The 18,115-nt window shown below is 42.1% G+C and overlaps 1 protein-coding gene across 1 annotated transcript in view; it reads right to left on the bottom strand.

Annotated features, from left to right (window-relative positions):
* Positions 1 to 18,115, bottom strand: part of aopep (aminopeptidase O (putative)) — a 62,519-nt gene that overhangs the window by 36,614 nt on the left and 7,790 nt on the right. Inside the window, exons 6-11 of the mRNA XM_030785290.1 lie at positions 10,506 to 10,695; positions 9,599 to 9,705; positions 6,467 to 6,569; positions 6,245 to 6,352; positions 4,967 to 5,010; positions 2,212 to 2,272 (exon numbers count right to left, since the gene is read on the bottom strand). Coding sequence (XP_030641150.1) covers positions 2,212 to 2,272; positions 4,967 to 5,010; positions 6,245 to 6,352; positions 6,467 to 6,569; positions 9,599 to 9,705; positions 10,506 to 10,695 — 613 coding nt within the window. The remainder of the gene's footprint in view (positions 1 to 2,211; positions 2,273 to 4,966; positions 5,011 to 6,244; positions 6,353 to 6,466; positions 6,570 to 9,598; positions 9,706 to 10,505; positions 10,696 to 18,115) is intronic.

Raw genomic sequence — 18,115 nt, 5'->3', positions numbered from 1 at the left:
TTCATATGACTGATGAGTCCTGGTAATGTGATTTTCATATGCTATACTGTAGAATTGAAGACATTTAGTTACAGCCAAATATACTGGCATAAATAATGGCACACTGTTAACCTCCACATATGTGCGTTAGACATTTATCTCAATGTGTATGTATGTGTGTGTGTGAATATGTGTGTCTGCGTGAGTGAGTTTGTGTGTGTGTACACATGTGAGTGCTAGTGAGTTTGTGTGTGTGTGTGTGTGTGTGTGTGTGTGCGTGTGTCTGCGTGAGTGAGTTTGTGTGTGTGTGTGTGTGTGTGTGTATTTGAGGACAGAGAGTGGGTCCTGCACATTGTTGGGTGCTGAGTCAGTAGGGTGCCATTGTTGGCTGTGTTACCACCCAGTTTTACTGCCCAGATCAGTCTCCTCATACCAGGCATAGCAAGGCTTTGTCTCTCCTGAGAGCTGCTTCACACACAGCTTATCATCAACCCACTCACTCACTCACTCACTCACTCACTCACTCACACACACACACACACACACACACGCACACACACGCACACGCACGCACGCACGCACGCACACATGCTGTCATATACCCACAAACACCCACACCCACACACAGAAACATAAACACATGCGTGCACACACACACAAACACACACATCTTGTCACATAATTTACAGATGTGAGCAATCACAAACAGAAGCACAAGTATATACTCATACACAACTTCACACAACTTCTGAAGCTCATACACACGTGCACACACACACACACACACACACACACACACACACACACACACACACACAGAGAGCGTACTCAATCACACACTTCTGGTGGTTGAAGTGGTGACAGAGGCATCTGTCAGTTCACACCTAATTTTTTCTCCTCTTGCAATGAACTTGACATTTAAAGTAAATGCCACCTCACTCCAGTGCACATCTAAGCCCTGTTCTGTGTGTCCACCATCTCACAGAGGCTCTTAGCAGGAGGCCAGGCCTGACTATGGGGTCACTTAAGGTCATGGGAGCTCTCTGATAGTCCCATCAGACCCCCCCCCCCCCCCCTCCCCCTCTCAACTCCACCCCACCCCACCCACACTTGCCCCCTTCCCCCCCTCTCCTCCTACCCACCTTCACAATCTCAGAATACCCACACATTCATACTTTCCTTAAAATAGTTTTGAAGGGAAGAAAAGGAGAATTTTGCTGGCATCTCATTGGTCCGTTCTGGGATATGCGTGGTTATGACTGTTTATTGTGGAGTCAAACCCATTTCCTGCCTTTATTTACTTTGAGGAACATTCAAGTACAATGTGTTATTAAAGCCAGACTAATAGCTCATGTTTGGGAACAAGAACAAAAAAAAAAGAAAGAAAGAAAAAAAAGGATTTTATCTGAAAGGACAAAATTGATCTGAATGTTGCCCTTGGCAGTAAACTGCTATTGGATGCAGTTGGCTAAAGGTACTGCTTCGCACAGCAACCTGCACAATGTAAAAGATTTCTTTTTTTTTTTAAGCAGACTCAAACAGAACAGAACTCTGCCGTTGAGAGGAAAAGTCCCTTGTTAAACGATCACTTCTCAAAATCCCGCTGGGCATCGCCTGTCGACAAATATTACGACATTTCGATGTGACGTATCGGTAAAATCATTCTCCACCCAGTAATTACTTTTAAGAGCTTTTCAGATGTTAATGACAGTCTTAGAAAAAGAGTGGGTTTTTTTTTCTTTACACCCGGTACTGTAGTATTAGTCTCTCACATGGTGGGTTTTTACTCCAAAGAACATGAAAAAAGATGTAAATTAGTTGGAGTATTGATTGTTATTACCGCCCCTTCCAAATGCATTCATCATCTATGTTAGGATCCACTGACACCAACCATTCATCAAAGTCTCCGGTGCTAAAAGTGGCTCAAACGAAAGGCAAAAATACCTACGCCAGTCTTTTCTTATAGAATTTCAGTAGAAATATGTCATGGTGGAACATGACTAAACGCAAGGGTGAAAATGGATTAGATGCGATTCTGCAAACAGGGACAAAGCATAGGCTGCCAAGGGGAAAAAAAAAAAGACAAACAAACACAATTTTATGATGTTGTGTAACAAAAAAGAAACCCACATTCATTTGGTTTGCATAATTGTGAGGCATTTAATCTCTCTGATTAAGCAAACAACTTAAAATAGATCTAAGACTGTATTTTCTTTTATGTCTTTATTTTACCTTTGATATTGCAGGTGTATCGAGCCAATCTGAATAGATCACGTCAAGACTGAGGCCTTTTCTGGAATAAAAAAGAAAAAGAGTCAAATATGTTGTTAAAAACTACTTCAGCTAATGAAATGTTGCTACTGCATGACAATTTTTTTTTTGAGGGGGGGAGGGGTGTGGGGGGGTGTGTGCGTGGGGGGTGGGATGGGGGGATAGAGCGACTAAGACTTGAATTTTGAAACCTTCCTAAATGGATTTTGTTCAGTAATTGAAGCCAGTTCCAAAAAGTCAATTTGGTTAACATGCAGGAGTACAGAGCACATGCAATCAGCTAATGGATCTGTCTGTCAGGTTAGTAAGCATGCAATCAGACGATATATATGTAAGTACATCCAAGTAATGGCCCAAAGAAACACCAGAGATCACAAAAGTAACATTCATTTTCAGGAACATATGTACACCTTTAAAAGCTTTTTTTTAACAAAAAGGTTTATGTAGATCTGTCTTATCTCAGACATTCATCTGAATGTCAGTTTACACAGTGTTACACACTCATCTAAACACACACACAGACATGCACACACACCTATACATACGCACACTCACAGACATGCACGCATGCACACACTCACAGACATGCACACACACACACAAACACACACAGACATGCGCACGCACACACGTACACACACACACACACACGTACACACACACACGTACACACACACACACACACACACACACACACACACACAGAAATGAAATGAAATGAAACACATGCATATGCTTGTATTATGTCTTCATTATGTTACAGAAATACCTGGGACTAAGACAAAAGCTGTTTTGCCAGTTTGTACCTCTGGTCTTGTGGGTATTTCTCATTGAGAGCATATACTAAATCAATAACCCAGAGCTGGAGACTACAGCACGTGTATCAGTCTCCAGGCTCACTTTCCACGCCCATAACAGACAAACGGCTTGTTCCCTAGCCTCAGATGAAAAAGCAAAAACCTGGCATCTGAACAACAGTAAAAATGACAGAGTTTTACACATTAGGGAAGTGAGGAACACTATAATAACCCAGATGCCTAAAGGTATGCCTCGCAAGATACACATAACATAATCTGTGTGGCACTAGATGAGCCTGGCTGTCCGGACTCGTGTCTGGCGCGGCTGTAAACAGAGACCTCGGTGAAGATGTTTTTTTGGGAACGAACATCATTGTACCAGAAAGGTGATATCGCAAGAAGTACGATCTTAGCGAATGTCAGATCAGTTTTAGAAAAGAAAAAAAAAAAAAAAAAAAGACGAAAAAATTAAAAAAAAAAAAAAAAAAAACGAGGAAAGGGCAAATGTGGGCGGAGGGCTACATTCCAAGATTACCATGTTCCCGCGTTAATCCAAGGTGCGAGGCGTAACGGGAATGTATTATCTGAAAAACATTGTCCCCGGGGGAAAGAGTACCTTACTCTGTCAAAACCTATAGTAACCAAAATCCTATTAAGCCAGAGTCCACTTTGTCAACTCAACATGTATGAAGAGTCGGAGTGTAGATCACTCACTACAATAAAATATCCCAGACTCTTAGTTTTTCTTTTTTTGTCAGAGAGCCGTGTTTGGCTTTGCGATTTGGCCGCTGACCTCCCTTAAACAGAACGCCACAGCAGCTGGCTCCGACTGCTCCTGTGCGTCGGGTTCCTCACTTCGGTTTTCTTCTCTCTTTTGGCCGTGGATGTTTACAAGTCTGGACAGCAGACGCAAATATTGACCGTTTTTCACCCCCCCCCCCCTTAATGTAATTCAATCAATCATCGCTCAGCGCAAAGAGCCTTAACCAGGACGCGGAGAAAAAACGAATGAGAGGTGAGATGAGACCATGGAGAGAGAGAGAGAGAGAGAGAGAGAGAAAGGAGGAGGTGGATGGGTTGAGGGGGTGAGCAGAGAGAGGAAGACCCAAGAGAGATATTGACAATGAACGAACGAAAGAAAGCAGAAGCCATGGTTCAAAGAGAGGGTAAAGGAGAGAGAGAGAGAGTGTGTAGAGGAATGAAAAAGACAGAAGCATGAGCGAAAAGGGAGAAGATGGAGAAAGAAAGGAGAAAGAAAGGAATGTGAGGATAAGAGAACGCTGTTGTTTTTGTTTAGTTTGGTTTTTGTTTGCTAGTGGAGGAAGGATCGTCCTGGATTCGCTGTGTCTCCCTAGAGGGGAGGGGAGCAAAGAACATCCTCTCAAAAAAAAAAAAAAAAAAGAAAAGAAAAAAAAAATCACAGAACTGACAGCTCAATACAGGACACAACAGCTGTATGGATCAAAAAAAAAAAGGAAAAAGAAAAGGAAAAAAAAAAAAGATATGCACACTGGGAAAAGAGAATCTGAGCGATTTGCTCAAGTCTACAAAACATTAAAAATGTGCCTGACTGCTAATCTGCTAAGAAACCTCTAAAATACAACAGTCTGTGAAATACAGCGCTTGAAATACTGCGAAATGCAGCCTGTATAATAAAGAACAAAGATAAGTTAAATATTTGAATAACTTGAGAAAAGTGAAAAAAAAAAAAAAAAAACAGATCTCAGCAGTATTTTTTTTTTTTTTTTTTAAATTACAACTCAGCATTTTTTTTCATCAGCCGCCGCTGCTTTACCTTTTGTTTTTCGTGCTCTGACTTACGGCCTCGTTTTCCGTTCTCTCTGCAGTTTTGTGAAAAACATATTTCATACGACACTAAGTATAGGGCTGAAGCTCTTGCTCACAAAACTCGTTCTTACCTCTTCAAAGCTGGAAAGGTATTTAAATACATCTGGAGGAAATCCTAAAAGAGAGAAGCAGGATACATATGCCAAACACATGAACTGCAGTGCATATACATCATAAAGATGAAGAGACTCTCCTAATGCTATAGGCTGATTGGAAATATAAACATTTATTAATTGTATGGAGTAGACTCTCCCTTCCTCTCCCTCTCTCTCTCTCTTCCTCTGTCTCTCTCTTTGAATGTGTGTGAGTGCAAACACGGAGAGTTAAAGTCAATAATCAAATCAAATAAACCATTCACTGAACAGGAAGAGTCTTGAATGTTGGTGTGGGCCATGTGCATATAGAATACATTGATTATTTTAGCAATCTCGGCGTTTGGTGCCACATGCAAACATTCCCAACCAGCAGACAATGAAAGGACAAACACATTTCGGCGCGATAATATATGTACGCGTTAGGAGAGAGAATGTGAATCAGAACATATATAAAGACCTTTCCGGGTCAAGGAAGGTTTAACTGTTTCACTGCTCGGCATAACTGGCAGAGAGCTTTAAAGGGACATCGGTCATTATCGGGTAAGCGTTCTGGTCACGCGATAGTCTGAGTGAGGCCGTCAGTCGGCTTTCGCCGACTTACGTGAAGCTGGTCGCTCTTTTTTTCAATACCGCGAGTTATATGTTATCATCGAGTGACAAGCGGGAGTTAGACGAGCGTATTAGTCCGACCACGACGACACGGACGCCTGACCGTTAGTGACCGCTGCTGAGTCAGAGAAGGAAGAGGAGCCTTAGCTACCTCCTTTGAGCACGGGAACAGAGCCAACCGTGTCCCCATGGACTCTCAGTCAGGGTAAGCCAATGTGACACAGCTATGATGTAAGATCCACTTCTGTTTTGCTAGACAGTGCCTTAAACTGCTTAACTTCTTTTTTAAAATCTTCAAAGAATTATGTTAACTATGTTTTTGGGAGATGCAGTTAAACAACTTTCGAGTCCATTTACTCATAATTTATGTTAATAGGAAAGCCAGAACTGAAGCATTTCTAATGTAAACAGACCAACTGTGTTTCTGTTTTGAAGTAAGCAGAATGCTTGGCTTGCATTATATTCTGCCCCTGCTTTTTAAACCGTAATGGTCATTTTGCCTGCAGCTCAATGTCCTGAAAAACCCAAAGCGCTAACAGACTGGTCTTTTACTGGTGACCGTAGAAGACCGTGTACAACCTATGCACACTGGCTTTTCGGAAGAGATGCTTGAAAAGTCCAGAGTTTCGGACATAAATGTCTTACCTGAGACAGCACGAGATGTCCGTGATATTTCTTCACGAATAGACGGAAGAAGTCAAGGAAGCTCTCCTCACCGACCTCACCTGCCAGAAACTTCAGCAGGAAGTAGCCCTTGGCAAGAAAGAAAAAAAAAAAAACCCTCCATTAGAACTCTTTGATCATCTTAATCAGATGATGGATACTGTATAGCGACTTCCCCTCCACAGTTCATCTCCACAGACTTACCTTTAGGTAGTGTACCTGCATGAAGGGTTTTCCAGGATTCAGGGCATGCTTAACAACGGAGGCTCCTGATTCGCTGACCTCTCCAGTGTTCTCCTTGTTAGGCCTGTAAAGTATAACTGAATATTACTGATATGTAGCACACATATTACTTCAACATCATCTGGTGTGCACATGAGAGGAACTTGTTTACAGTAGAAACAAGCAGTTCTGTGCAAGGTTGATTTTAACGTTTGCGGAGGGTGACGCACAAGTGCTTCACTAAAACTCATTCTGTGAAAGAACTGGTCAAATTCACTCCAGCCTTCAGGTTTACAGGTTGATTGACTCCTGAACTTTTTTTTCCCTTTTGTATCTGTGAAGCTGATGTATCTGATGTATCAATAACAGTTTCCTTCCTGTAAGAGACAAAGGATTTGCCAAGCCTCCTAAACAAACAGCAGTCTGTGAAACCTGGGGCCCTCTTTGCCTGCTTGATGATTGCCTCGGTTAAAATCGTATTGATCTTTCTTGAGAAGATTAACCGAGGTCCAGCCAATAAAAGGCTGCTGTAAAAAATCAGCCCCTTAGAGTCGATACTCTGGGCGCCGCCAGCTCAGACGACCCGATCTCTTTCATATCCAGTCATTTTTCTCTCGCCGATGGGGCGGAGACAACGTTAGCATTAAAACACACATTCGCGAAGGGCGGTGACGAAGCATACGTGCACCACGTTCACATAAACATGTGTTGTAGGCAGAGTACTTCCGCGTGTCGTATCGATCGTAACAGGCTTCTTGTATAAGAGTTTAGACCCTTGCGCTGCCGATCTTATCAGAGCAACTGACAGGAAAATAATGGATATTAAAGTACATTTAAGAATGTAGGAGTGTATAGTGAGATACAGTGGGAAAAAATGCTGGGAATGGGATATTAGCTTTCCGGAATGCCGGAATGTCTTTTCGGAAAATGTCCTCAAAAGTCCTTCTCAGTAGTGTTTTGAGGGGTTTTTTTTCTTTCTTTTTTTTTTTACATAAAGGCTATGGAAAATAACACAAGAATGGCGCGTAGCGAAACGGTGCATCCAAAAGCAGAACAAAGTTTGGAAAATGGAAAAGGGAGGGAAAGGGTTTTTTTCTACTAACAAAGAACTTTTTGATGTGAAGTGAAGACTGCAGTTTTTTGAGCGCAGACTTATTAGGCTCTACTCATCTCACACACCAAATAATTCTTTAATCCTCAAAAATTCCCCAAAAACTGTGAGAATGCAGCGGTAAATAATTCAGATTTTTCTTTCTTTCTCTCTTTTTTTTTTTACAGTTTAACAACAGGTCCGAAAACAGCACTTTGCGAACAAAAAAAAAAAAAAGAAGAAGAAGAAAAAAAAAAACCTACTCCATCGACACCTTTCACCAGGAGAGAACCGGATGTGACCTGGAACTGCAGAATAGTGCCAAAGCAAACCCCGGTCACACTGAGTTCACACCTCAACATCAGACAGGACCACCTTCAATCAGACAACGACATATCCACCCAGGTTGAAGAATGAGGCGTGATAAAACGCTCCAACAGGTTTGTGGAACGGGCTCCCGATGATTCATGGCTCTTTGGCAGCCCCACCAGGCTTGGCGTATCTGGCACACTCACTTATTCCTTTTATGTCCATACCTTTTGAGTGTCTTATAAAAATTTCCCTTCAAAAAAATATTTATATAGGCCTACACGTTTTCTCTTTCTTTCTTTTTTTTTCCCCCCTCAGAGCCATGCTTGAGTGTGATAAGGCCAACCTCTTTTTAAAGGCTCCCGCTATCTCTCCAGGCCACCTGGTGTGTGTGTGTGTGTGTGTGTGTATGTGTATGTGTATGTGTGTGTATGTGTGTGTGTGTATGATCAGTGAGACCTTGAAAGTGATTGGAGGAGGGGGTGGAGGGGGGTGGTTGACAGGCATTCATCAGACCTACTTACTTAGTAGGAGGTTCCACTTATGGACTACAGGCTGAAATTTTGGGTATTTTCTTGGTTGTTTGTGTTCTACTGTTGCCTGTGCGTGTGTGTGTGCGTGTGTGTGTGTTTGATCACCCTAATAACTGGACAGGTACCAGGTAGTATTCTAACACAAGGTGATACAGCCTGAACGTTTGTGTGCAACACATCAGACGATGAAGCTTCACAAGATATTTGGCAATTAAAGATGGCTTTATGCCATTTCAACATTTCTTCAAATTTAAAATTATTTAGTGATGACTCTAGAGTATTTTCAAATGACAGAGCACCCGTAATCTTTCCAAAGTATCGCCTAACATCATCCAGATCTAATCCTCTTCTCTGGGTATGCCATAGTGGATACTGTCAGGGGTACAATTATAAAGGTATTTTTTTTGTCTTACTTTTTGTAAGACGTACTTAGATTTTTTTTTCTTTTTTTTTTTTGGTATATACTTTTGGTGACCTCTTCATCAGTGGGGTGAACATTTGATCCTAGAGATTAAAGCAGCGTGGGTGTGAACCTCTTGTTGTCAGGTCTCCAGACACAGAACTGTCAGGTTTCTCCGTCTGTCTGTCTGTCTCTCTCTTTCTCTCTCTCCCTCACTCACTCACTCAAAAAAAAATCTTCCAGGTATTATAACGGAAGAATTCCAGAGCTGATCTGTAGGTGTTCTCTCCCCCACATATCTCTCCACACTTAAGCTTAGCCTAATCCCCTACCCACCCAAAAAAAAGACAAAAAAAAACCCTCTCCACCTTTGGAAGGAGAAAGAATGTATTGTATTCTTACCATTAGAGAATATTACAACATATCCAATTACAGACTTGTCATTATTCCTACAATAACATATTTTTTTTAATAATTCTGGGATTGGAGCTGGGGGAAATGGGAGCTTGTACTGCTTGTTAATGCCCATCCGCAAACAAACTTAAAGTTTAACAACAACAACAAAAAAAAAAACTTTCATTCTACCAAACTATCATTCATGTCAGATTTGGCTTGCTTCTCTGCAGAGTGGGTCTGGATGAGCACCGGCTTGAGTGAAACTAATGAGGAGGTTCTGCTATGATGACTGACTGACTGACTGACACAGACAGAGTGAGTGAGGGAGCGAGGGAGGGAGGGAGGTAGGGGGGAGGAAGAGGAGGAGAGAATGCTAGGGACAGCACCTGAGAACCTGCAGCTCCTCTTCAGAGTTCTGCAACTCATCATGAAGTCTCCTCCACCGCAGGAGAGCCTTCAACTTCCCCAACTCCTGTGCTTCATCACTTCCCAGCTGAGAGAGAAAGAGAGAAAAAGAGAGAGGGAGAGAAAAAGAGAGAGAGAGAGAGAGAATGAATAGGTGATAAATATTCTATCCCATGGGCAGAGCGGGAGCAAAAGATGCAGTTTTACTGGGCTCTTAATCAATGTTATTGCTCCTGATCAAAGTTCTGCCCCTTTTCACCATTCCTATCATCACATCCATTTACCAGTTATGAGAACGTGACAGAAAAAAAAACTGTAAGATTTAGAACACATTCATATCTGCCAATATTGTGTGTGGGTGGGAGAGGAGAGAAGAATTGAGGAGAAGAGAAGAGAAAAGAGGAGAGGAGAAGAGAGGAGCAGAGGAGAGAGAAAATAATGAGGTGTTAAATTTCCTCTCATTCTGCCTGAGTGAAGAGGCCAAAGCCACACATGCTTATAAAATGTATCATTTCAACAAGATATTTGTAACAGAGTACTGTGGTCTAAATAAAATATGAGGTTGCCATAGATACTCCTCTAATCTCCCAAAATCAAGTCAGGCTACACTCTGAATAACAAATGGAAGCATGTATTTTTACAGGCTGTGTGTATGCAGATGTTACAGCAGCAGAATGCTAACTGCGGGGTGAGACACGTAAAGTGCATTCCCGCTAGTTATGATTTAGCATGCTACGACCTCTCCATGTTGGCTCACTCCCCCAAAAATGGATACCACAGCACGGATGTGTAGTTTACTCAGGGAAGAATAAAGGACGAAGACCTGGAGATGGAAGGACTGATTTTTAGGGGACTGATGGCAAGTTGTTTCTGCTATCCTGGTGATACCTGTTGAACCCGGGCCCAGAACACGTCCTCCAGGTAAGTGGCGAAGCCCTCGCTGATCCATTCCTCCGTCCAATCGCGGGCCCCGATAGCCAAACCGAACCAAGAGTGGGCGATCTCGTGGCACAGTCTAGCTCCACAGAGATGCTTTTCCCCTGACAGCACGCTCTGGGACAGGAAAATGATATGTGGGCTGGAAAAAAAAACACACACACACACAGAGAAACATACACAGAAAGAAAGAATGTGAGTGTGTGTGTGTGAAAGAGAGAGAGAGAGGGGGAGAGAGAGAGAGAGAGAAGGGGCAGGGAGGTGGGGACAGACAGAATATTTGGGACAGATTCAATTAAGGCACATCACACATCTCAGCCATTACTGAGGAGAAATCAAAGTGTGGGATTTGCTTTCCAAGCCAGCCTGTCATTAGAAGAAAAGGAGCAAGCAACCCCCCAAAAAAATTATGTTCCGCTGACCGTGAGTCTACTTTAGGTCGAACCATCTGAGGAGTGTGGAGACGGGCCGCGCCCTCTCTGCACGCATTCTTGCTATGTACACTAATGACACTAAATTACAGGACAAGTCATCAGAAAAACACCAAGTCCCTGTCAACAAGTCTCCATCTTCGCGCCGAAGAACGCCAGTTCAGGCGAAAGTGCCAAATGTTTTTAAAGATGAGCCCCAGGGCTGTTCCACGGAGCTTCTAGCGATGGTGCAAAGCAGTTGGCCGTAAACTTTGCCTTTCACCAACGAACATTTCCAACTTATGGAAATGGCTGGTAAGCGAGGGTGCCTGTTCAAACAGTTCAAAACATGACCCTAGCATCTAGGCAACACAGAAACCAGAGGGGTGAAAACACAGCAATGTTTGTCTCCTCTCACAAGATTACCTTGAGAAACATTTTTTTTTTCCACGAGATTTGCCGTGAGTATGAACTGTGCAGTAAAAAAAAAGAAAGCCTCTCAGAAAGGCACCATGCCAAACAAAGACCAGACCAATGAAGAAAGACCAACAACCGTTTCTTTTGTACCTTCAAGCCATCAGCAGTACAACCAACTTAATGGTTTACAAATGTGTCGTTTTTCTACGGCAGGTTTTAGTAATTATAATTTGACTTTACTTTGTTGGAAATCTGTAGGTTGAGTTTTTTTTTCTGAACAGGCAGCTAGCAATGAGCTCCCTTTTGACTTGGAGTTTTTTTTTTCTTTTCTTTTTCTCATTTATAGTACACAGACTGCTCAAGGCTAACCAGAGGAAATCATTATAGAGGTCTGGCCTTGGACTGCAGAAAAGTGACAGCCAGTCAGCTTTCATTCATGCCATTACGTTCTATTCAAATGACTATGTCGCCTCTTTGTTAACGGCATTGCCCTGTTGTATCAGCCTGACCATTTTCCTCATCAAACAGAGTTCACAGAGGGTCACTTTGAAGCGAGTTTCCCATGATGAAGCTGAATGCTATAACAGTGCCCTTAAAAAAGCTGTGCATTACCGTAGACCTTGGCAACAATCCAGTCGGAACTGTTTTCTCAACTGTTCACCTGCGCTAACCCGCAAATAAACGCTTCAGTGGAGATAAAGCTTGAAGTAAGCAAAGAAATACTTCATAAGCACACATAACCAAAAAAAAAAAAGGACTTCAAATATTTATGTAGTAACAGTTCATTCCATGGATTTTATGAGTTGTTTGACATTTCTTTCTTGGCATTAAAATTGACTTACTCCAATTGTCCCTCAGGGAACGCGGCTAAAGGAAGCACTTTTTGACAGCAGAAGCGTAAAACGTAGTTAAAAAAAGGTGTTATTGGATGGACTGTGCGCGGAAAGCGCAGGGAGACAGTTCAGTGATGTGTTCTCCACAGCTATGCAAATCATGCATGGGAAACTTCTTAAAACAGCAGACCACAATGTTCCTTCAACAGCACCTCATTAAAACAAAACATAACAAAAAAACCCGAATTACATCATCCATCTGGGATCACGGAGCACTCATTCACTAAACCTGAACCCTCAGGCTCAGCTGATGGAAGGCCAGATTTACCAAAACATTTAGCACATGTTGTTAGCATGTCTGAAAGCCAGCGACATGACTGATGCTTAGCGCATGACCTTGACTGTGTTACCAGTTTCAGTGTGGTACAGAGCTAAAAACTTATGCTAACAACCAAACACTGCCCTCGGTTAAAAAAGAGCCAGAATGGCGACACTTGTAATTCTAAACCTGACAATAACCCGGTGTTACATCTATGTGTCTGGATCCCTGAGCTTAACTCTTCAGTTCATACAGATGTTCTTTGCCTGCTCAGAAGATAGCTGGAGGCTCCAGGCATTTCCAAATGTGGGTCAAAAAACATATTTAAAGTATCCGAATAGCCAGCCAAATCCAACTACTTATCTGCGGCTCCTCTTCTAACTTTTCTTTAGATTGATTTTGTTGGAGCTCTAATATGACTGAACGTACCAAAGAATTACCAAGGAAACCTCATTTGAATATCCTGTGGATTCTATGACAATGTTTTCTTACTCAGTCATGGGATCAAAATGCAGAAAGGCGCAGAGATGTGGAGCATCTCCGCCTTTCAAAGAGAGTTTCTGTCCTTAGTCTTTTTCTTTGTCACTTCTTTGTCAGTACTGTCAAATAATTTGAAAATATATCTGCAGAGGAAAATGACCATAGATGGACATAGTTGGTTCACAATTAGCGAAGTGATTTTTAAAAGTCCTATCCTAAACTGAATGAACTGAATCAAAATTGAATTGATCTCAACTCTGCAGGCCATCACCTTAAGTTCAGGAAATTCAATACAAATTTCTCATGCGTGTTTGACGGGCCTTGAGAGGCTCCGACGTCCGTCATCTCTCAGCTTTACCGTTTTTCCATCTGACAGATTCCATACGTCGTCAACACTGAACGCTAAGTGAAATAACTGAAATAATCGCTTGTGCATACATGATGTTGATCAGCAATCCAAACACATGCACACACACGTGTACACACACACACACGCACACATGCACACTCACACTCACACATATTAGAACGCAAACACGCTTCATGCAAATACACAGTCATGCAGGCAAAGGGCACAGTTTTCCTCTGAGTCATAAAGTAATTTCTGAGAGAAATCAAAGGAATAAAACCAGACATCCAAAACATTGAACAAATAAACACGACCCTGTATTTGAAGTTGTAGGTCCCTTTTTCAGAAAAGGTCAAAACTGTTTAAATAGAGGGAAAATATAAGTTTGAAAATGAGCATCATATTTATTCCTTTTGCCATGCCAAACCACAAAGACATCAGACATACACACACACAGACACTTACACACACACACACACACACTCATACACACACACAGAGAAAGAGTTCCAGGAAAACATTTATCTAATAAGGAGGTTAGGGGGAATGATCTTCTCCTTTTATCTCAAGACATGAGAGCACAATTTGTCTTATTTTTAAACTTCAAAGAGTCCAATTTGGAAAACAATGCAAACACTTTGGAAAACAAATCCATTTTAACTTTTTTCTTCACGGATGGCTAATACACAAACCGATGTCTACGCCTCAAATTAGGCTCATGAGTTTAACTGCGACCTTTTCCACTGCACATATTTTCCTATGCTTGAAGAAGAAGAAGAAGAAGAGGAAGAAGAAGAAGAGGTTGCCTAAAGTTCTATCAGGTCCTTCATTGCTCTTAGGAAAAGCCTGAGTTCTAGAACACAGATCATTCTGTGATAGGCCTGCCCCAGAGGGAATCCATCAGATCTGTGACATTTCTCCCCACATCATGCCACAGAAAGCGTAACACCAACAGTTTTTAAGACACCGTAATACACTGTTGGACAACCTCAACAGCGAAGCACTTGCAATTATTTCATCTATATAGCGCAATCCATTGTGTAATGTCTTGAATATGCAGTACTTCTTACCTAAAAACAACAATAGATGGCCCCCTAGACAAATTACACTGCAGCGCAGCTATACTGAGAGAGTGGAGATGGAGATTGAATGGACAACGTCAAAAAATGACAGCTCCACCCCAAAGCAAAGACTTACAGAAACAATAAGTTGCTTAGTTTAAAACTGAAATTGAAAAATATGCTTAAAAACAACTTCCAGCAGAAGTAAACGCGACATTTACTCGAAGCCAGACTTCGCATTAGACTCTTACATCTGAGATTCTGTTGATGAGGCATTTGAGAAAATGGGAATGTTAGCCTAACAGACTTTCCATTATTCAACTGTATTTGTACACACGCACTGACATGTATGTATAAATACATTACCTAACTCCAGTCATAGTCATCACATTATGATCCAATGATTCATTTCAACTGACATCTCTATAAGAGCTAAATTAGGAAATGTGTAAGGCTGTGAGAATATTTGGGCCTTTCTTTCATTTTTTTGGCGTTCTGTTATATTTTCAGGGCTGAGACACAAAAGCATTTAAAGAAGTTGGGAGTTAAAATCAACCTTTAACCCATATTGTCTTTTCCCACCCGACGCACTGGCTCTTTTCACACACATATACTCACTCACACACGCTCACTCACTCCAACCCCTCTCTCAGCACACAGACTCCACTTATACTTCTCGTTTCAATTTGGCTTTTGTAAGCATACGCGCTAGAAAGACACTTCTGGGCATATAGTTACGTGCACACTTCAACGCAAACCTTCAGTCATGACCTGTATTTAAACTCTGTGATTCTGTGCGGAAATTAAAAGCAACCTTCCTTCCTACTGACTAAAGTGGCACTTTAGTAAGCGCAAGACAAGTGTAAGAGAAATAGTTCTCCCATTTCTATTCCGCAGTGTGTTGCGTGGTCAAGCTAGGGCCCAAAATCAGGCGCCTATGGGCGTCGGTGTCTATGGGCGAGATGTAGTGGGATCATACAGGTGTATCACTTTCATTAGGTCTACCCTTTGTACTCAAATGGTTCCTCTCAAATGTTGCTTGCTCATTGGCATTAGATCACAGTGCCAATAACGGTCATTGCGTCCCTCAGTAGTCCATGACTTTTATTTCTCATCCGTGTTCAGCAGCTAACTTCATCCCTGCAAGTTCCAGGTTTGGATTACTCGTTAAACTCATGCTGGACTGCTTTCAATCCGAGCAAAGTTGGATTTTTTGTGCCAGACCTATCAGTGTAGGCATCCTGGCATATACGGATGACAAAGAATTACATTACAGCATCAGGATGCAACTGGGGCCGTAGTTCTTACAAGAAATCTCATGGTTTAAAATCGACTGATAAGCACTATGCTTTTCCAGTATGAGGTGGATGTACTGGTAAGATATTTGCGAGGAACATGAGAAGGTCACCCAGTTGAGGAGACACACATCCATGTTCAAACAGAGAGGCCCTCTCCTGTAAATAGAGATCTCTCTCCAAGTTATAAACATGCCGGAGGATAAGGACAATCGGTGGATGCTGATCTAGACATTTAGGAGTCTGCTCTTTATCCTCTCCAAGATAAAAACACAGACATAGTCCAATATAAAAGGAAACACTGTTGTTCTGAACGTAGTGTTTTATATTAGACATTGTTGGGGGGCAAATAAACAGTTATTTTTTTTTCAAAGACTGATTTCAAATATTTGGGATTCCTTCTTTAACAATAAAAGTCACGTAAAAGTGAGGTGTGTGTGTGTGTTTGTGTGTGTGTGTGTGTGTGTGTGTGGGGGGGGGGGGGGTTGTAAATACATGCGAGCCCTTTTTTAGGCCAACATGCATGAATTCTCTTTTTCCTCTAGGCTGAGGAAATTCTGGGTAGGGAAGGGTGAGCAACTGTGTGAAAAACACAAAGGACAATGGGACCTCAGCACTTGGTATGGAAGTCCAGTATATTTATTTCATATACACTATATTTATTTCATGGCACTTTCACAGATACACAAACAAACACACAGGCAGTAACAGTAAATACTGGGATGAAATATGCCAGGAGATATAGGAGACAACGGATTACCGCTCCTAGAAAAAATTCAGGAACATGAAGCCCTGCAAGATAAGGCAGCTTTATCTGTGCAGGTATGCTGCTGATCAGCACACACAAGCAATATAAGCCATATGTATTACTGTGAAGCTGCTGGGGTTTGGGGGGGGGGGGGGTGTCTCTCTTTAATCATCTGCATGCAGGGCTGCTCCTTTCACCCAACATTCACTTGATTGCTCCACAAGATGGACACTAAACGCTCTGCTTTGACAGCGCAGGGAGGGTTTTTTTTTTTTTGCCGGCATCAAAACGGACATCCAGACGGAGAAACGTTAGCAGATGTTTGCGCCGAGTGACCGCGGTGTTTACAGTGCGCGAGGCCCCCTTCTCTCTCTCTCTCTGTGCGCGTTCCCTTGCATCCTCAAAGGTTATCTACAGTGTGAAAGTGAGGCCATCGCTAAAGAATGCCGTTTTCTGGATCGTCAGGAATGTTCGCGTACACTGAGCTTGTTGTTTTATCAAACGGAGAAATCTCTTCAAACCGCTGTTTTAGTAAAAGGGGAAACGCCACCCTCTTGTAGAATCCCACAAAGAATGTTGGAGATGTGACTTTCAATATCAATCAGGTATCCCGGTCGCGGTCTCGGCATTTACAGTTTTGCCGGTTGAGCAGTTTGGTATTTCGTGACTAGTATCTGTGATACAGTCCGCATTTCAATAGTCCTGCATATTGGAGTACAGTTTATGGTCTCATTACTATTGGTACGGGACTTCAAAAGAAACCAAAGGGGTGAGGGATGAGCACCAAGAGTATCAGTTAACTCATCGGCTAGAGCTCGGCTCTGCCTCTTGTCTGCTGTAAAATTATACGGCATGAGAGACCTGGAAACTCGTCTTCTAACATGACAGAGTTATAATAGGCAATGAATGCAAAATTACCCATTGAAGTTAAACAGCAAAAATATACGCAGCATTTAAATTACGACTGGTCATCTATCTGAGCCCACACAGAGATAAGCAGGCACAATTTGAAAACAAGCTGAAAACCATTCTTGAAAATGAACCCCTACTGGGTCTGAGATGCTTCCGTTACAGGAAACATTATTTGCGTGTGAGACAGATACTCAACTATTTTTACATATTTTCACATATCTTTACAGTCAAATCTCCAACATCTGAGTTGTCAGCCGATGAGTCCTAGAGAGGAGTTGCTGTCTGCTTTATCGAGACACCCCCCCCCCCCAAAAAAATTTGACACATAAAAAAAAAGATCCACCATAAACAGTAGAGGTGCCTCCGCCCCCCCCCCCCCCCTTTTTAAATGGTCTTGTCCATTCTGAGTGCCGGGTAGTCAGCGTCTCTCTGGGGATGCTGTCTTATGACTCCTGGTTCGGGAGTTATTCTCCTGTATGTCAATGAAATGTAGTCAGCCCCAATTCTGCTGCCACCCATAATATTCTTAAATCGCACCCCCAAGGCCAAGAGAAACACTCACAGCACACAATACTGGAGAGCTAGGGTTTTAAATCATTCACACCTCCATTCCATCCAAGTAAGCTCAAAAAATTTATAATCTTTAGAACTTTTCCAATACAACCAATTCATGCAGTTTAAAGCAATATCTTTTTTTTTTTTTTTCAAATTCCACACAACACCCTTTACCCAACTTTT

The sequence above is a fragment of the Chanos chanos genome, chromosome 1 (genome assembly GCF_902362185.1).
Source record: "Chanos chanos chromosome 1, fChaCha1.1, whole genome shotgun sequence".
NCBI classification, from domain to species: domain Eukaryota; kingdom Metazoa; phylum Chordata; class Actinopteri; order Gonorynchiformes; family Chanidae; genus Chanos; species Chanos chanos.
The sequence above is the reverse complement of the archived record's forward strand: the minus strand, read 5'-3'. Positions and strand labels throughout refer to the sequence as shown.